The sequence below is a fragment of the Dermacentor silvarum genome, chromosome 8 (genome assembly GCF_013339745.2).
Source record: "Dermacentor silvarum isolate Dsil-2018 chromosome 8, BIME_Dsil_1.4, whole genome shotgun sequence".
Lineage (NCBI taxonomy): Eukaryota > Metazoa > Arthropoda > Arachnida > Ixodida > Ixodidae > Dermacentor > Dermacentor silvarum.
The window spans coordinates 126,444,361-126,465,161 of record NC_051161.1 but is presented as its reverse complement, the minus strand read 5'-3'; the positions used below and the strand labels follow the sequence as shown (position 1 = coordinate 126,465,161).

Sequence of the window (20,801 nt, the reverse complement as noted above, 5' to 3'; positions counted from 1 at the left end):
GGTTTACCTTAAGAGTACGGATAATATTTTTCAGTAATATTTTTGAACTTGCCGACAAGATATCCTCCGGTAGGTTGTTAAACAGGTTAGGAACGTACACCACATCGTTGTGCCTCACCGTATCTCGTGAGGGACGAGGTACAGTAAAAGCAAGCCCGAACGGAGCATGCGTGCAGGTTTTGCTCAACTTGCAATCAGAGTCCGAAAATGGCGTAACACCACTGCTTGAACAAACAACGAGCGTAACGAAAGAACACTTACGGCGGTAAATATTTTCCGATGGAAGTAGGGGCGAGGTATTCGTACACTTTGGAGCATGTTTTTTTTTTTTTTTTCAAAGAGCGTCAACCCGGCTCTCCCAGCACGTGGAACAGAAGGCGAAAAGTGTGATGCGTTCCTTAATATTCCATACGACAAGAGCGTGCACAATTATTTTTTGACCGAAAAGGGAACTATACTTTTACAATGACAAAGCACCCAAGCAACACCTCGGAGTTTACTACATGCATACGCTAAATGGGTTTCCCACGACTGGTTTGAGTAAAAAAATACACCCATGTACTTTATTAATAGATTGCACATACTCCACCTCCACTGGAGTGGAGTACAACTACATAGTAAACAAACCGAACTGTGCAAGTAAACATGTTCATCTATCGACGTCGTCTTCAAGGGATTTGTGAAACAAATCAGCTTCGTTTTTTAATTATTGATTACAAGAAAATTTTTAGAAAACCAGTTGATTACGTTACAGACATCTTTTGTTGCATATTGATCGCCGATTTATAGTATAAATGCTTGCCAGGGACTACGGTGTCGTCGGCGTCGGCGTATTGAATAACTGTGCATTTTGAAACAGTTGACGCAAGGTCAGCGGAGATATAACAGACAATTGAGGGACTCCGGCTTTGATAGGCAAGATAGAGCTAGAGTGATTGCCTAGTACTACCGTTTGCGATCGATTCGACAGATAACTCTTAAGGATGTCATATAAAGGCCCGGGGAAGCCCAATAAATTCAATTTCTTCAACAGAATGTCGTGATTAACTGTCTCAACGGCTTTACTAATATCCAGGGATAACGCAATGCTAAACAGCTTTTTGTAAAACGCGGAAAATGTTTCATCAGAAAAGGATTCTAAAAGTATTGTAGTGGTTTTACCAGCTACAAAACCGAACTGAAGATAGGACAAAATCAAGAACTTGTCAATGAAGGAAAGCATTACTCTTAATAGGAACTTTTCTAACACTTGGAATATTATGGCAAAATTGATATAGGCCTATAGTTTTCAATTACATCCGTTTTTCCTCCTTTGTGAAGCGGCTTGATTTTAGCAGTTTTTAGTTTTTCAGGGATAGAAATATCGTCCGAAAGCCCATTCAGCATAAAAAGAATCCTGACAGAACCTCAAAGTTTATTTGGAGCATGCGCGCTGAAAGGCCATCAAGACCGGGTGGTTTATTCTGTCTGAAACTGAAAATTATCCTACGTAGATCATGTTCCGATAGCTTTGGAAGGAAGGCGAAGGTAGATACAGATTTTTCGAGCGTGCAGTCCAACGCATGCCCGTAAGCTGCTCCATCGGACGAACGAGCAAAGTGACGGTTAAATTTATTAGTGCTTGTTGCGGGGCCATTCGAAAAGGAATCAGTAGCCGAGCTCCGGTCTTCTTTACCTCGAAGGTGATTTATTAAAGACAATGTATTTGCCGGGTTTCTGAAGGACAGATTAAATTGTCGTAAAAACTACTGTTGTTTTGATGATCTAATACGGGCAACTGCCTTGTTTCTAGCTGTTAAGTAGTCTGCGCGAAGTGTTAAATTTTGAGGAACGTTTCCACAACACATCTGTCTCTGATATAACACGAATTATGTTAGCATTTATCCAGTTGTGATTATTTCGGCGTTTCCTTGTTACAGTTCTTTTTGCCAAGTTCTCGAATTTTTGTATTTGTTCACGAAAGCAGTCGTGGACGACATGTGTAGCCTTTGACTTCATTACCGCACACCAATCAAACGCTCTAATTAGGTCATCCAGCTTGCACTGGTCTATTATACACATTTTGACAACGTTGTTAGGCGAGTCATCTGCGCAAGCATGTGTTGCTCTTGGGACTGGCGATGCGAAGCGGCAAGCCACAAAATAACGATCTGCCAGACGTTGAGTTATGACACATGAGTCAAAGAATTGTTCGAAGTACGAACCGCGATATGATCTATACATGAACTGACTAAATGTCCATTTACCAGCTCTTCTCTGGTTGAAATGTTTATAGTATTTTTAATCCCGTGGGAAGCTAACAGTGATAAGTAGTCCGCTACCACACCCTTTGTGTGGCAAAGAGCGTTTACGTTGAAGTCTCCAACTAGGCATATGTCATCCACCGGGTTAGATCGTTGCAAGAAGGCTTCCCATTCTATTAAAAAGCGACTGACACTATTTGATGCAGGAAGATAAAATGCGAATACCGATAAAAGGAACCGCCGTCGAGCCACTTTGATAGGAAGCTATTCCGCAAAAGTGAATATTGTCACGTAGTAGCGACGGTAGAGAAAACAGTCGCAAAACTGTGTATGACGAAACTGGTTGTTTATTGGGCGAACCTGTGCCCACAAAAGCAAGCTACACTCAAAGCACAACGATAGCGGCGAACACAGTCGGCGATCGTCGAAAATCTGATCAGCGGCAAAACGCGTCGGCTTTTATACCTGAGTCATCGAAGGTTCCAGAATAATCCCTGGTACGCGCGTGTCTTCCAGAAAGTTCTAGACAATTCGCGTCGCTCATACAATCAGATAACATAAGCGTCGGTGAAAACAGGCAACGGAAAGAAGCATCGATAACGTTCTAGAAACTTCCGATACAGGCGCGTCCTGCGCCGAGCCATAACGTTTAACATTAGTTAGCCGGTGGAAAGCGGCCATCGGCGAAAGATAAACATGTATACGTGTCAATACCCTCCCCTTAAAAAGCATCGTCCCGATGCTACAAACAAACGCGAAAGCGAAAACAAAACGACGCGTAATAAAGAAAGAAAATAACAAAGTAACAAAGTACCTATAAGCTCGTCAGCGGGCGTAGAAAGGCTTAAGACGCACCACGTGGATGACTTCAGGTCGTGCCCGGCGCCGCTGTGATTGCGAAATGCCGTCTGGCACGACCTCATAGTCCAGTGCGCCAATACGTCGGATTATCTTATATGGTCCGAAATAGCGACGCAACAGTTTCTCGCTAAGTCCTCGTCGGCGTATCGGAGTCCAGACCCAAACACGGTCGCCGGGCTGGTACTCGACGTAGCGTCGTCGTAGATTGTAGTGTCGGCTGTCGGTCCTCTGCTGGTTCTTGATGCGCAGGCGGGCGAGCTGTCGACCTTCTTCAGCACGCTGCAAATAAGTGGCAACGTCGAGATTTTCTTCGTCAGCGACGTCTGGTAGCATGGCGTCAAGCGTCGTTGCCGGGTTCCTTCCGTAGACCAGGTTGAACGGTGCCATGTGCGTCGTTTCTTGCACGGCCGTGTTGTATGCGAAGGTCACGTACGGAAGGATGGCATCCCACGTCTTGTGTTCGACGTCGACGTACATTGCCAGCATGTCGGCGATGGTCTTATTTAGGCGCTCGGTGAGGCCATTCGTCTGCGGGTGGTAGGCGGTGGTGTGGCGATGGCTTGTCTGGCTGTACCGCAGGATGGCTTGAGTTAGTTCTGCCGTAAAGGCCGTGCCTCTATCGGTGATGAGGACTTCTGGGGCACCGTGACGCAGGAGGATGTTCTCAACGAAGAATCGGGCTACCTCGGCGGCACTGCCTTTGGGCAAGGCTTTTGTTTCGGCGTAGCGGGTGAGGTAGTCCGTAGCGACGACGATCCATTTATTTCCGGACGTCGACGTCGGAAAAGGCCCCAGTAAGTCCATCCCGATCTGCTGGAACGGTCGGCGAGGTGGCTCGATTGGCTGTAGAAGTCCGGCTGGCCTTGTCGGCGGTGTTTTGCGTCGCTGACAGTCTCGGTATGTCCTTACGTAATGGGCGACGTCGGCAGAGAGGCGAGGCCAGTAGTATTTTTCTTGTATCCTCGCGAGAGTGCGTGAAAAACCGAGATGTCCAGCCGTTGGGTCGTCATGGAGAGCTTGCAGAACCTCTGGACGCAATGCTGAGGGTACCACGAGGAGGTAGTTGGCTCGGAGAGGCGAGAAGTTCTTCTTTAGGAGAATGTCGTTTTGCAAGAAAAACGACGCCAATCCTCGCCTGAACACCTTCGGCACAATGACGGTCTTGCCTTCCAGGTAGTCTACAAGGCTCCTTAGTTCCGGGTCGGCTCGCTGTTGTTCGGCGAATTCGTCGGCACTGATTGGTCCCAAGAAAGTGTCGTCATCCTGGTCGTCCTGTGGCGGCGGTTCGACGGGGGCGCGAGACAAGCAGTCGGCGTCAGAGTGCTTTCGCCCGGACTTGTAAACGACGGTGATGTCGAATTCTTGAAGTCTCAGACTCCATCGTGCGAGGCGACCTGAAGGATCCTTCAAGTTAGCTAGCCAACACAAGGCGTGGTGGTCGCTCACAACTTTAAAGGGCCTGCCATAGAGGTAGGGGCGAAACTTTGATGTAGCCCAGATGATGGCGAGGCACTCCTTTTCTGTTGTGGAATAATTTGCTTCCGCCTTCGATAGCGACCGGCTAGCGTAACTTACAACCCTTTCTAGTCCATCAGTCCTCTGCACAAGCACGGCGCCGAGTCCTACGCTGCTTGCGTCGGTGTGGACTTCGGTATCGGCGTTTTCGTCGAAATGCGCAAGTATTGGCGGCGATTGCAGGCGTCGCTTCAGTTCTTCAAATGCTTCGAGTTGCGGCGTCTCCCACTTGAACTCGACGTCGGCCTTCGTGAGATACGTCAGTGGCTCTGCGATCCGTGAAAAATCCTTGACGAAGCGCCTGTAATAGGCGCACAGTCCAAGAAATCTACGCACTGCCTTCTTGTCAGCGGGCAGAGGAAAGTTGGAGATGGCCGCAGTTTTCTGAGGGTCGGGGCGCACTCCAGACTTGTTGATGACTTGGCCCAAAAACAAGAGCTTCTCATATGCGAAGCGGCACTTTTCTGGCTTTAACGTGAGTCCGGAGGTTTTGATTGCTTGAAGAACTGTTTCAAGGCGCCGCAGGTGTTCTTCGAAGCTTGAGGCAAACACAACGACGTCGTCCAAATAGACGAGGCAAGTCTGCCACTTCAAGCCTGCCAGTACTGTATCCATGACGCGTTGGAAAGTCGCAGGTGCCGAGCAAAGACCAAACGGCATGACCTTGAACTCGAACAGTCCGTCTGGTGTTATAAAGGCCGTCTTCTCCCGGTCCCTCTCGTCGACTTCGATTTGCCAGTAGCCGGTTTTGAGGTCCATCGACGAAAAATACTTTGCGCTGTATAGTCGATCCAAGGCGTTGTCAATCCGTGGGAGGGGGTATACGTCCTTCTTCGTGATCTTGTTGAGGCGACGATAATCGACGCAGAGACGTAGGGTTCCATGCTTCTTCACTAACACCACGGGGGACGCCCACGGACTCTTGGACGGCTGGATGATGTCGTCGCGTAGCATTTCGTCGACTTGTTGCCTTATGGCCTCGCGTTCGCGCGCCGAAACTCGGTACGGGCTCTGACGCAGTGGGCGGACCTTTTCGTCGGTTATGATGCGGTGCTTGGCGACAGGGGTTTGTCGAACTTTTGACGACGACGAGAAGCAATCCTTGTATTGCAGGAGCAGAGCTTTTAGTTGTTCTTTCTTATGCCTGGGAAGGTTCTGATTGACGTCGAAAGTTGGTTCAGGTATTATAGTCGTCGTTGCGGGTGCACTGGAATCCGTGAAGGCGAAAGCACTGCTGGCTTGTACTATTTCGTCGATGTAGGCGACCGTGGTGCCTTTGTTAATGTGCTTGTATTCGGGGCTGAAGTTTGTGAGCATCACCGTTGCTTTCCCTGCACGTAGCTCAGCTATGCCTCTAGCGACGCAAATTTCACGGTAGAGCAGTAAGTGATGATCGCCCTCGATGACGCCCTCCATGTCTGCAGGCACTTCGGTACCGACGGAAATCATTAGGCTGGAGCGAGGCGGAACGGTGACTTGTTCTTCAAGCACATTCAAGGCATGGTAACTTATGCTTGTAGCCGGTGGTATCACGTTGTGCGTTGAAAGCGTTATTGACTTGGACCTTAAGTCGATGACTGCACCGTGTTGATTTAGAAAGTCCATGCCTAGGATGACATCCCTGGAGCAGTGCTGCAGGATTACGAAGCTCGCCGGGTAAGTGCGGTTGTTTACCGTGACTCGCGCTGTGCAGATTCCAGTCGGCGTTATTAGGTGGCCTCCCGCTGTCCGGATATCGGGTCCTTGCCAGGCTGTTTTCACCTTCTTCAACTTGGCGGCGAGCGCGCCACTGAAGACGGAATAGTCGGCGCCAGTGTCGACGAGAGCGGTGACGTTATGACCATCGATGAGCACGTCTAGATCGGTAGACCGGCGTCTGGCGTTGCGGTTAATTCGTGGCGTCGGATCACGGCTGCATCGGCTTGCTCTGCTGCTGCTACGTTGCGTCGGAAGGTCTTCTTTCTGCGGCGAAGTGCTGTCAAGGCTGTTGCTAGGCGGCATGCTGATATCTCGTCGTGATGATTCGCGAATCGTCGTCGTCGTCGGCGACGGAGGATCTTCGGCATTGCGTCGTACAGCAACCGCACCTCCATCGGTTGCTGCCTTTAGTTTCCCGGGTAAGGGCTCGGAGATCGGCCCCGGGTGGGACCGGTGTACTGACGGCGATGCGGCGAGATGTAGCGGCCCGGTGACGGCGAGCGTGAGGGTCGTGGTGGTTGCCACTGGGCTCCGGCGAGGTAGTCGGCGATGTCACGTGGTCGCTCGCCAAGCTGTGGACGCGGCGCGTTGACGGCGAACCCTCGTAGGCCCATCTCGCGGTATGGGCATCGGCGGTAGACATGGCCGGCTTCCCCGCAGTGATAGCAGAGCGGGCGGTGGTCGGGGGCGCGCCAAATGTCTGTCTTTCTTGGGTAGCTACGCTGGGCGACGGGCGGGCGTGCTGGCGGCGGCGGCGGTGGACGACGGAACTGCGGCGTTACGGCGCCCTGGCGCGAGCGTGAAGGGGGGCCTTGACGACGGGCAACGGCGGCGTAGGTCAGCGCTTCCGGCTGGGGTTGTGGCGATTGCGGCTGCACATCGGGATCTCCAAGTGAGCGCTGAACTTCTTCTTTGACGACCTCGGCGATAGATGCCACTTGAGCCTGCGACCCGGGAAAGAGCTTCTGCAGCTCCTCGCGAACGACTGCTCTGATGGTCTCGCGCAGGTCGTCGGCGCCTAGTGCTTGAGCATCGGCGTAGTTGGTCAGGGCACGGCGGTTGTATTGCCTGGCGCGCATTTCAAGCGTTTTCTCGATCGTTGTGGCCTCGGAAAGAAATTCGGCGACACTCTTGGGCGGGTTGCGCATCAATCCGGCGAATATTTGCTCTTTGACACCCCGCATCAAGAACCGAACTTTCTTTTCCTCAGACATATCGGGGTCGGTGTGGCGGAAGAGGCGAGTCATCTCCTCCGTGAAGATCGCGATGTTCTCGTTCGGCAATTGCACTCTGGTTTCTAATAAAACTTCGGCCCTTTCTTTTCGCACGACATTCGTGAAGGTCCTCACGAAGTTCTCACGAAATAGGTCCCACGTCACCAGGGTGGTCTCTCTGTTCTCAAACCAGGTCCGAGCAGCATCATCCAATGAAAAATAAACATGGCGCAGCTTGTCGTCGTCGCTCCATTTGTTGAACGTCGCGGTCCTCTCGTATGTCTCCAGCCAGGTTTCAGGGTCTTCAGCCGATGATCCACGAAAAGTCGGTGGCTCCGGAGGTTGCTGCAGCAGGATGGGGGACGCTGGTGCTGCCATTCTGGTCGTTGACTTGGCCTTGATTGCGGTGGTCTTTTCGGGAAGAAGTCCGAACTCCGGCACAAGTCCTTGCTGCCTACCGCTAGCTCGCTGGTCCTTGGCGACGTTGGTCTCGTCCTCCGGTTTCGGGCTTGGGTCGCGGCTTTGCGGGGGCGTTCGGTGCATGAACGAACTAGCACCTCCACCAGATGTCACGTAGTAGTGACGGTAAATAAAACAGTCGCAAAACTGTGTATGACGAAACTGGTTGTTTATTGGGCGAACCTGTGCCCACAAAGCAAGCTACACTTTACTGTGTTTTACTGTGTTCGATGCACAACGATAGCGGCGAACACAGTCGGCGATCGTCGAAAATCTGATCAGCGGCAAAACGCGTTGGCTTTTATACCTGAGTCATCGAAGGTTCCAGAATAATCCCTGGTACGCGCGTGTCTTCCAGAAAGTTCTAGACAATTCGCGTCGCTCATACAATCAGATAACATAAGCGTCGGTGAAAACAGGCAACGGAAAGAAGCATCGATAACGTTCTAGAAACTTCCGATACAGGCGCGTCCTGCGCCGAGCGATAACGTTTAACATTTGTTAGCCGGTGGAAAGCGGCCATCGGCGAAAGATAAACATGTATACGTGTCAATATACATGAATGTGTCACACGTCATACACGTTTTTGACGGAAATAGCAATCCCTCCTGCTCGCCGAAGTGATCGTGTCCCAAAGTCCGATTGATAACCGTGCAGAACAAACGTATCCAGGCCTGTTTCTGAGACGTTAATTTCTGTAAGAACAAACATATCCACAAAACTAAGCGTTGACGTGGCAATCATTTTAAATTCGTCCCAGTATTTCCATAAGCTTCTAATGATAAGATTAATAATTATGAAGTCGTCATTCCACTTGTGACTGCAGCTGTCATAGAACGACTGAAAATCAGGAAGCTCGTGGCATCTTTTCAACGTCTTCTAGCGTGCTGATCCGAATAAGAGCCAAGGATCCATCTTTCTTTGTGAAAATCTTCCCGGCTTTGAGACAGGCGAACTTGAATCCTTTTTTTTTTTAGTTACTGTCTTTGCTCGCCAGAACCATTGTAGACTTTGTTTGGTTTGATTTTCATTGAAAAAACAAGGTTGGCAGCTTATTAGAGCGATAGAGCTCGCGCAAGTTGGCGCGAGCCCCGAACCATCTTTCCTTAGCGGTAACAGACGTGAAAGCGCACCAAGACTGTGGGAAACGAGTCGCGTTTGTCTTGTATGCGATGAACCGCTACCACCGCAGATAGGCTGAAGTCCACTAATCCCCGTTTTGCATCGAGCTGCCCCAAGGTCTGCTTCAAGTCGTCGTGTTCTTCTTGTGGAAAACCGTTAATTTCAAAATTAGCATTGCGGCTAAATTGCTCGCTTTCATTTTGAACATCGTGCAGCCGCTGAAGCTGCTCTGGCTGCATTTGGACTGTAGATGATAGAACGGCTATCTCAGATTCGTATTGTTACGGGGTGGCAAACACAACAGGAAAACGTATTTACAGTATATTTACAAGGCGATCAAGCGTCAACTATATGGCCGAGAGCGCGCGCCAGATCATCAGCGTCTTCTTTACCGATGCTCCTCTAGATGAATCATACCGTGACATGACCCCCGGCTGCTCAAGCACCGTCACGGTGCTTGCTATGATCGAGGCGAGTGGTAAGGTTTCAGGCGGGATACGTGAACAACGTCAGTAGGTGATGAAACGGTTGGCGAGGAAGACTCGAGCGGGCCAATCTCATACGTGACGTCTGTCACACGGCGTAAGACACGGTAGGGTCCGGAGTACCGCGAAAGCAATTTTTCTGAGAGTCCAACACGCCGAGTCGGAGTCCATAGAAGCACAAGGGCACCCGGAGTATAGATAACGTCGCGATGACGGGAGTCGTAGCGGTGCTTCTGGTGGCCTTGCGATGTATACTAAGGCAACGGCGTGCAATTTGACGTGCCTCATCAGCTCGGGAAAGTTGTGCTACGGACGTCGCTGATTTCCTGCTACACGATGTCATCTTACATCATGGAGCCCCTTGTCAACTCCTCGCTGACCGTGGCCGTTACATTCTCTCCAGAGTTATCGATGACCTGCTTCGCTCCTGCGCGACAAAACACAAATTTACGACGGCTTACCACCCTTAAGCGACGAAAGCCAGCAAAGTGCGTGGTGATCGGTAGTCACAGTGAAATGCTGGCCATGTAAATAGTGGCGCAATTAGCCCACCGCCCAAACGAGAGCAAGACACTCCCGTTCTGTAATAGAGTAGTTCTGTTCGGCTAAGGAAAGGAGACGGCTGGCATAGGCGACAACATGGGCATGCCCATTCTGAAGCTCAATACCAGGAATTAGGGACATTTCATACAGTTTCGTTTTTTCGCCACCACGTGGCGTATCGACCTTAAAGAATTCGAAATTCCCGCTATGACGTAAGCTATGACGCACAACTAAAGAAAGCGCAATAAAAAGAAACACACCCTGAAGCTGTGGCTTCACCTCGGTGCTTGGAAACGAGCGCGCTTGTGTATCAGCGTTATCTCGAAGACGGCCAGCTACTTGCTCTACTCACAATGAATCGACGGTTTTGGTAGACACTTCGCCAGAAAGCTCGTCCGCATTCTGGAGAGATGTCTGATCGAGATAACGGCTCCCGCGAAGCTTCCGATGAATATATATCTTTTTTCCTTGAGCAGACTTTTTATTTGTACACCACTGTGGCCACGGTCTTGGGTATACGTCAGGGTTCTGTTTCATGGGTTTCCTACAAAACTGGCGTGATCCATTGTTTAAGAGGAAGCTTTAGCTCGGGCCTATCTTCGATGCCGGATTATCAAATACATGTAAAATGCAGGAATGCTTTCACGAGAAAACCGCTGAACCGATTTGAATGAAATGGGTTGCATTTAAGACGGAAAGTTAAATTTCAGAGACTGCAGCAAATAGAATTTTCGTTTAGATAGTGTAATGTTTTCAAAGAATCGTAGGATGTTCGTAAATTAAAAAAAATAGAAGCATGAAGTTTACAAATCCGAAACTCAGCCATTAAAAACAAATATGGCATTTCTATAAACTTCACCCGTTGGAGCATCAAAAGCGAACAATTTTTTTGCTTTAACTTAAAACTTACGTGAATTTGTTATAATGTTTGGAAGGGTTTTGCAAATGCAACATTCACAACATAGCGGTATATTTCAGGATGGTGTATGATATATGATTGCTATCCGCTTTCGATGTATTATTAGGTGCAGTTTACAGAATTCCGATATCATTTTTAGCTGCTGAGCTACATAGCTCTATACGCCAAGTTTTCTTTTTCGAATTTTGGCAATTCTTTAAAATTTGACGTAAGAAAGGTAGACCAGCCTATAATAAAATATCCCTTTCGGCAATCACTACACTTCATTTTTTTTCTAAATTCAACATAACTCATCAAATTTGGTGCATTGGTTGCTCTGAGAAACTATTTCCGATTTCCCATGTATTTCGATAGGAGCCCCCAAGCTCAATGTTGCCCCTAAGTTCGAGCTTGAATAATATACTTGTTGGTAAGATACGTTTGTAAACGTGTGATCGTGGTCTAATGAGCTAGAGCACTGGCGTACTGAGCTCAACGGCAGAGGATATGTTTGCAAAGCCTCTAGTGAAGGAATAGGAGAAAAGAAAGGGAGCAGGCTGGTATGTTATTCAGAAGCGTGTCTGGTTGGCTAAAAATTACTAAATGCGTTGGTCGTCATACCACCTTCCGTTCCATCAGCATAATTTCTAGTATACCACCTTCCGTTCCATCAGCATAATTTCTAGTAGTTTGGGGTGTTGCTACGCTGCGCTCCGCAACACCCCAAATAAAAAAATACTGCTCAAGTCAGGTAGCCTGCTCCCTCCCTGATAGTGAGATTGTATTTGGATCATCAAAACAGTGATGCGTTTATAATACCACCGATCCCAACAGCAGGCTAGTCACCACCAGCCCAGCGTTTTCTCCGTCAACGCCTCCTCCGTTCCAACGGCGGCGGCTAGAAACATGGTACGCGCGAGCTGGAGCAGCGTGGCGCCAGCGGTCAAACGCTGTACCTACTAGCAATTGGAAATACGCGGCCAGATCAGCCGACAGCTCGAGAGCCAAGAGCAGTTCGTCTTCTTCGTCTAGGCGCCCGCGCGCATCGTCCACAAGAAACACGCAATATGCATGTAGCAGTGGGACGATCATGGATGTAGCATGTATATGTAGCATCATATGCATGTAGCAGAGCGAGTGGGACGACTGTCATCGACGGATACGTGAGAGGTAGAAGGCATACGGCGAGGCGAGTAGCGGCGAGGGTCGGCATATGGGCGAGGAGACGGGGAAAAGTAGCTCGAATACGGCGATGTCCAGGAGGTGCGGCAGTGGCGAGCGACGTGGCGAATGCGGTGGCAACGAAAGCAAATGGGCTTGTCGTCCGGAGTTCTCCACTCTGTAGGGTTGCGGTATCTGGGAGGGGAATACAGATCGCTGCGAGGCGCAGCTGTCGGCACCAGTTGGGCGTCAAGTCGGGAGACGGAGCAGGCAGCAGGAAAACCGAGGTTGGCAAATTCTTGCCGCACAACCTCCTGAATGAGGGAGATCGCTGGGGCTGGTTGGTCAATGGTGGGGTCAAGTGGGCGTGGATGGAACGTGGTAGGACGGGCAGCCTCGAGCTCGCGGCGAACAATACACGTGACGGTCTCATTGGAGGGGGGGGGGGGGGGGGGTGAAGCGGTAAGGGCGACGCAGCCGTGTTAGGGAGCCGGGAGAACTGTGGAATGACGCGGCGGCTTTTGGCGAGCTCAAAGCGGTGGCATTCCTTGACAATGACGTGGATGGTGGACACATTGTTGAAGATCAACAAGTTGAACGCGTCGTCCGCAATCCCTTTGAGAACGTGGCCAACCTTGTCAACTTCGACCATGTTCTCGTCGACTTTCCGGCAAAGAGCTAGCACGTCTGGTATGTACGAGACATACGATTCAGTGGAAGACTATACTCGGGTAGCAAGCTCTTTTCTTGCAGCCCGCTGCCGACCGGTCGGATTTCCAAACAGGTTGCGGAGCTTCTCCTTGAAAGCGTCCCAGCTAGAGATCTCCTCCTCGTGTGTCCGGAACCAGACACGATGTGTTCCGCCCAAGTAGAAGAGGACATTCGCTAGCATTATGGTAGGGTCCCAGTGATTGTTTCGGCTAACAAGCTCATACATGCTTAGCCAGTCATCAACGTCGACATTATCTTGACCGGAGAATATGCCACGATCGCGGGGAGTGGCAACCGTGACGTACGTTGCAGGTTGGAGTTGCAGTAGTAGCAGCAGACGAGGTGTCGCCGGGAGCCATGGTGGAAAGCTGGACGGTGCGGCCGCTGCGGAGCTCCGTGGCGAGGACGGGGAACGGCACGCTCCACCAAAATGTTACGCGAACGAAGGATTAAATACTGGAGACTATTTACAAGTATATTTACAAAAGATAGCTGCAGCGCTCGCCAGATCAGCCGATAGCTCGAGAGCCAAGAGAAGTTCGTCTTCTTCGTCTAGGCACCCGCACGCATCGTCCAGAAGAAACACGCAATGTGCACGTAGCAATATTCCTAATCATGTATTTACGTGAATCGACCAACAAGCGAATATTCGAATATGTGGGCATTAAAGTGAGATGGCAAGCTCCATAATTCGGCGTGGAAGGAATACCATTTCAACAGAAACCTACCACCTTCCCGCCTATAGAACACACCGCCTCCGCGATATTGCCGCGTTCCTGTCAGTACCAGATAGAACATACAGAGCATCTTGCGCTACGGCGTCTCTTGGGAGCCCCATAAATTGCAATGGGCAGATTCCGGCAAACCTCAGCCCGATCAACCTTTATTGCGATGTAGTGGGGAAGAGAGTCTGCAGCCATTGAGAGAGGATGACGAAGTACAGCAGCCCGGAGAGCATTGCGATGTAGTGGGGAAGAGAGTCTGCAGCCATTGAGAGAGGATGACGAAGTACAGCAGCCCGGAGAGCGTGAGACAGCGACCGACGCTCTTGAGCCAAGGCTGTCGCGTAGCCCTAACTGCTTTGTAAATAACCCCCCTCACAGATTGGTGGAAAGGTGCAGGGTATTCTCCCAGTCTCCCAACCTGGAACTACGAAGCCGTACCTTACCTCCAGCGTCAGCGATGCCGGAAGAAACCACCATGCACGGCTCCTCCCAGACTCAAGCCACCAGTCTGTCCCGGCGTGCTGCCTCAGCGTCACCCTCCGATATCCAACGGGACTGACGATCAAGGACGTCGAGGACTGGTTGATAACTTATCAGCGGGTGAGCGCAGTCAACAAATGGGACGATGCGACTAGGCTGACCAATGTAATCTTTTACTTGACCGGCGTCGCCAGTCTATGGTTCCGGAATCACGAAGCCGAGATCAATAACTAGGCGTCGTTCAAGACAACGTTTTCGGAAATCTTCGACCGCCCCACGGTACGCAAACTCCGCGCAGAACAGCGACTTCGTGAACGCACTGAACAACCCGGTGAGAACTTCACCAGTTACATTGAAGACGTCGTCGACTTGTGTAAGCGTATAAACCCGTCGATGCACGAGTCGGACAAGATCAAGCAAATCTTCAAAGGAATAGCTGATGACGCATTTAAAATGCTATTTTCAAAAGACCCACAAACCGTCGCCGATGTTGTCAGCTTGGGTGAGATTTTCGACGAATTGCGCAAGCAACGTGCCCAAACTCGCCGCCCTCTGGAACAGAACGACTCGATTGTGGCGTTGACTTTTGGCCACCAGAATGCACTGTTGCTTCAGATCAAGCAGTTCGTACGTGAGAAGGTCGCCCGACACCTCTCCATTTAATCGAGCACGCTCGAGCCAGCCCAGGCTCAACATCTGGCCCCAGTGATACGCCATGTTATAGAGAGAGAGGTCACTGACGCTTTGCCTTTCAATCGTCTGCCACCTCCGGAGCCTGCGCCCTTGTCGCAAGTCGTCGCTGCCGGGCCGCCTCGTCAACCGACCTATTCTTGTTCTGTTCATGTTTACCCTGTGGGCGCGTGACACTCTGATTGTTTATTTAGTTAGTAAGCGAATATTTAGAACTTTATACGGCCGATAAAACTACTATCCTGATTTCGTACAGCTGTCTACTAATTTGCTATCGCAATCGATGCTTCGCCTTTCGGGCGAAACTGCGACTTTTTCTCCAAAGCAACGTTATTTTTGAAAACGTTGGCATAACCTCGATGTCGAAATTCCGGGAGGGCCGCCTATATCATAAAATTTCTACCGGCCGAAATATGCGAAGCATGCCTAACAATATACCTCTATGCTGTGTACTCTAGAGTTTACCTGTATTCGTGCTGTAGTACAGAACATTTAAAGCAATATAACCAACCATGCATTGGCTGTTGCCCAAAGTGTGAATAAAAGAGTGTTTTAGGAAATCACAACCACGCATTTTCCTTCCTGCTTGATAAGTACTGCAAGAATTCTGGTGGATTACACTGGTTACTGTTTCGAAACAAAACAAGATTGCCATGCAAATAACCGTTGCACAGTCTAGTTGGTGCAATTCTATGGCAATTTATCTCGTATCCGACGTTCGTATGTGATACAGAAATACCGGTCACAATGTTCGCGCTGAAAAGTGCCAGGTATCTCTGAAACACACTTTTTTTTCGTATATGGCTGCCGGCACTTTTTGCGCCACTGGTATGCACTGGGACACCAAGATGATCTATTGCGGTTTACGTTGAAAGCGAGAGCCCTTGTGGCGCTATGGAACTGGGTTTTAACCGCCAGCGATCACCCAGTGCTTCCCAGTGGACCAAGAAGCGCCGGCCATCCTGCGGTTCGTTAAAGCCTTTGAATCGCTGAACACTGTACAACCCTTCAATGTTACGCGATGTTGCCGGTAAAATAGACCCGAGACTGCTGTGGTGTTAACGCTGATTTTGGGGCTGATCTGCTCGTTCAAAATCTCAGGATCGGTCCGGCTAAGAAGACATAGAGAGATGCTTCTTAGTTTCGATAGCACTGTGCCATGCTTACACACTATGCGAGTAATGTGGTCGAAAACAAATATTATCATAAAGCGTTCTTCAAGTACCGGGCTAGTATAATGGACGGATTCATTTCGCTCACTTGTATACCATCCACCGTTCACGACCCGCCAATGTCGATGATTACTAATGTGTCTGAACTACCAATTCCAAACGCAGTTAGCACCACCGGATACAAAGCTTACAGCCTGTAACACATTTATCGGACCCACCATGGATTATGTCAGCAATTCCGATAAAGGCGTTGTATGATGGCAACGTTGTATCTCGTGGTGCTGTGTTTCGAATTGGTAGCTGAGACCCATTACTAGCAGTAACGATTTTGTTTAGGCAGTAATGCTACTTTGCCGTTACCAACTGCAGATATAACAAGGTAATGAATGCTATGCCAACTAGGCAGTAACTACAACGACCTTTTATAGGAGTCAAGTTCTTAACTTTGAATTCAATTTTATTTTGTCCAAAACAAAATTTACATAATGCAAAATTTATTATTTATATGTAAAGAAAAAAGACAGCTTCGAATGCGCTATACCTGTTTTACTTGAACAACCTGTGCACACAATTTATGCCCAAGTATGAGCAAGAACACGCACCTCAACAAATTTTTCGTTTATGTGATGGAACTTCATTGTTCTGTATTCGCCGAACAGCTGCTGCGTTGCGCAGCTATATACGAGGTCACAGGTTCGGTAACGACCGCGGCAACCGCATAGCGATAAGGGTGGAGTGTAACAATGCTCGCGTGCCCTTGCCATTTGGAGCGCATTAAGAACCCCATGGAGGTGGTCAAAATTGATCCGGAGCCCCACCTCCTCCCGCTCAGCGCCGTGCCTCATAATCAGATCGGGGTTGTGGCACGCGAGACCCTAGAATCTAATTTATATTTTTCCGCTGATAACAATCTACTGTATACCGTCGTCTAAAGTTGTGCTTCCTAGCGCAAAGTACACATCTACTACACGTGCCATACAAAGTTCAGCATCTGACTTTTCTGTGCATGGTAATGTGAAAGATAGTTCAAAACTTTCTGCGGTTGGGCAGATTTGCTTGTGCCTAAAGTAATCTGTAGCAATTGATGCTTCCTGTTTGTAGTTAAATCTTGGTCACATCAGCCAATTAATGCATTGACACTTAACTCACTCGCAGGTACTGGCATCTCATCTATAACTTCGTTTGGGGCCAACGTCCACAACATAACGTCTCAGATCTCATCAAATCGAGCGCCGAATGGCAAGGGAGCAGTGTGGCTATGCTTCAAATAATTTCCACGAGGGGTTACGTGACGCCATCGATATTCCGCATTTCGAACATTAGCGAACATACATGGAATGAGACAGGTGGCTACTGGGTGAAGAGTCTCAGCGACCACCTCTTCCCTCTGGAGCCGTTATCGCCTTTGGACGACGTACTCATCGCAAACACAGACTTCTTAGATAGGCTCAGGGCGTTCATCCAGGGCAGAGGCGACGAAAAAGTCCTGGAGCACGTATCCTGGCAGGTCGTCCAGATGTACTCAGTGATATTCGACAGGACGCTCCTCGAAGACATCTTCAGCGACAAGCAGCAGGCATCGTCTCTTATCACTCTGCTGTGTGCGAGAGAACTAGACGCGGTCTACAACCCCCTCCTGGCAGCTCTGTACGTTCGTTCGCGTCTCACGTCGACCGGCAAGAGGCATGTCAGCGCGCTCTTCCAGACTTTGACGCAACGCGCTGTGGATGCCGTCAACCAGCTATCGTGGCTTGACCTCGAGAGCAGGCAGTTTTTCGCATGGCGACTCGAATCTACCGTGGTTCGCCTATGGCCTCCTGGTCTGTTTGACGACGCCGAAAAAGTGGAAAGCCTCTACGCCCACTGTCCCCTAAGCGAGACATCTTTTGTGCGGCTCTGGTTGGCAGTGCGTGAGTGTCTGAGCCACCTGCTGATGGGGAAGCACCGAGGATACGTGTCTGCAACGGCCCCCAACTTCACGCCTTACCTTTTCACGTACGAGTCTTTCGAACCCTCCGCCGAACTTACCATGGCGGTGCTCGCGAGCCCTGTGTATTCGACACGCGGTACACCAGGCATGCTCTTCGGAGGTCTCGGCTCACTGTTCACGATTCTCTTACTCAATCCATTTGACGGATATAAGCAGCCCGTCCATTCTAACGGCAGTGTGCAAGAATCCGGGTCGTGGCTCTCTATAGCATCTACACAAGCCCTCGTTGAAAAACAGAAGTGCTTTACTCGTATCTTCCTATCTACAATAGCGGGTGTTGAGATTGCGCATTCACTCTTCTTACAGCGCCTCCAGAATAGTTTTCACCGTAACCTCAGCAGCGAACTAACAGATGAGAAAGTCTTTTTTATGACCTTTTGCCGCATGTTATGCTCGGCACACTCTTGGTGGGGTCACGTAAATTGCAATTTAATTGTGCAACACACGGGAGCGTTTTCAGCAGCCTTTCACTGCAGTTCAAGCTCGCCACTGACGCCGCGCGAGAATTGCCAATTTTTTTCAAGCGTCTAAAGTCCAATTTTGCGACAATAAAACATGTTCGCTGGTACATAGCGCTCCTGTCGAAAAGTGGATTCGTGTATTGTAGATAATTTCTGCACGTTCTGTATTGGCCGCCACTGCTGCGACCGGGTCCCAGCAGACAAAAAGTGCCCAAAACGTCTGCGTTCACCCATGACGTCACGTCCGCTATAACCCATGATGTCACATCCGTTTATTTTCATGGCGGCTGTTTTTCGGGGCCGGTCGCGTTGTGAAGCGGTCCGTATTCCGTGCCTTGTTACAGCGCAAGTAATCCATTTTCCACTCTATATGCATGTAATAAAAGGTTGGGTCTGTCAGCTGCTTGATGTGTAGCCGTTAGTTATCTTGCGCGCATATTTTGCCTCGTGGCCGCGTCAAATTGCAGCCGGCCCGTGGAATGGGCCATGGCATCCTGTTAGTATACGCCTCAGTCACGATCGTTAGTACGTGTACAGAACCATCCAGTAGTCTGGTTCAGTGAATGATGCGTGAAAAAACGAGGACGTAAGAAAACCCTGGCATGGTGAGCTGGTCCACCAGATCGTGTTAAATTGCGTTTTTGCGCGAGATGGTCGAACAGCTTTTGCTACTGCTTTTTTACAGCTTTGCTGCATTTCACTTACTCATTACCTGCATTCTTTTTAATAGGACAAATGGCATTACTGCGCGAAAGAGCGTCTCGAAGTTTCCCAACAACAGCCAGTTCCGCCCTGCCTGTTGCATGCACGCCTACCACTACACGCTGTCCTGATGCAATTAGAACGATTATGACGCAGTATTAGCCTGCTACTGCGGGATGCAGGGTCGCTATGGCAATACAATTAAAAAGAACAAAAGAAATGAATGCGGTAAGTGTGGTGATCAAATGTTGCCAAGTGTGATAGGCGGACCTGACTCGTAAAACGAGTTGAATGAATCGGCTTCCTAAAGTCAGCTTTGTCAGCTTCGCCGCAGTAGATTAGTGTTACGCGGTGAAGCTTACCAAAACATTATTGCAGTGAAGCATACCAGAAGTTAAAAGGGGCCGCTATCACGGGACATGCAGTATGTGTTCCTTAACTATGTACGCGCGCACTCACCGTCCCCCATCACATTACGCGCGCCGAGGAGCGCAATAAGTGTACTGGCAGGTGTGTTCACGTATATAAAAACTGCCAAGAAAAGCTGTGCCCTCACAGTGGCGTACCAACCATTTCTTGCCGTTTGCCCCCCCATGCCCCCCATTGGTGGGATGGGGGGGGGGGGGGGGGCAAACCGCAAGAAATCCGACCTCTCTCTCTCTCTCTCTCTCCATATATATATATATATATATATTGTAATGAACGCAGACAGACAGCACCCGTTCACTGGGCCGGCTGTTCTATTAACTGCTTCGTCGTCGTTTTCTCCTCGTTCGCCCCCTGGCGCCCGGTTTCCGAGCGCCCGAGCCCAAGTGCATGTTTGCATCTTCACACTCGGCCACGCTGCAAGTTTCGGGCATGGCTTGCAAACACGCCACTTAAAATGGAGGCAACCTGTTGAGTCGTCGTTGGCGAGCCGTCCAGCCTGCAGCCAGCTTCTCTGGCGGGCGGCACTGGCTGTTGCGCGCTGGTCGCAGGTCTTGCTGACGATTATCCTGCCGCTCATCATTGGAAATTTCCGCCGAAGTTGAGGAGATTCCCTCTAAGGATGTTCCGCTGACCACTATGGGTGGTGCGACCGCGACCAGTCCTCCCCGCCTCTTCTCAGACCTTCGAGGACCACCACAGGAACAGCTGGATAGGTTGTGAATGGATGGCGATGCCCTGAATGACTGGAGGGCACAGTCGGAGCCACTCCGAAGAGGAATTGTCGTGCTTGCCAAATGGCTGGAACCAGTAGCACCTGACTGTAGCGGACCTTGCCGGCCTGGCTTCTCGTTAGGTCTGTCGGGACCGTCCGCAAACAAGGACGACGACACATTGTCCTAGAACGTAGACCGGAACCCACTGACACCACCACCACGGCTACTGGAACCACGAGGTACCGGTGCTGGCCGCTGCTAAACACCAGAAGATGCCGAAGTGCTGCCACCACTCCCCTGGTGCGGTGGTGGCCCCGGGCAACAGGCATGCCGCAGTGAAGGCTGTCCTGTGATGCCTCCTCTGCGACCTGTCACAACCAACACTCCGGAAGACGAGGACGAGGATGGCACCGGGTGGAGGTGGCCTGCACGCGGCTGCTGCTGCAGCCCAGGGAGGAGTAGGACAGGGCTGTGGACCATCTCGTCGGCTTGCGGCGCCCTTCCTGCAGCAGGGGTGGCGTGTGCCGGA

The 20,801-nt window shown here is 50.2% G+C and overlaps 2 protein-coding genes across 2 annotated transcripts in view; one reads left to right on the top strand and one right to left on the bottom strand.

Annotated features, from left to right (window-relative positions):
• The window catches only part of LOC119462396 (cytochrome P450 6B1-like), a 51,848-nt gene extending 37,016 nt beyond the window's left edge, over window positions 1-14,832 (bottom strand). Inside the window, exon 1 of the mRNA XM_049672963.1 lies at window positions 14,747-14,832. Within this exon, the coding sequence (XP_049528920.1) occupies window positions 14,747-14,832 (86 nt within the window). The remainder of the gene's footprint in view (window positions 1-14,746) is intronic.
• An 867-nt stretch (window positions 14,833-15,699) lies between these two features.
• On the top strand, window positions 15,700-20,279 carry LOC119462395 (uncharacterized). The gene is made up of 3 exons (XM_037723740.1): window positions 15,700-15,772; window positions 17,324-18,217; window positions 20,158-20,279. The coding sequence occupies exons 1-3, from the start codon at window positions 15,700-15,702 to the stop codon at window positions 20,277-20,279; spliced, it is 1,089 nt and encodes a 362-aa protein (XP_037579668.1).
• Window positions 20,280-20,801: the final 522 nt, after the last annotated feature.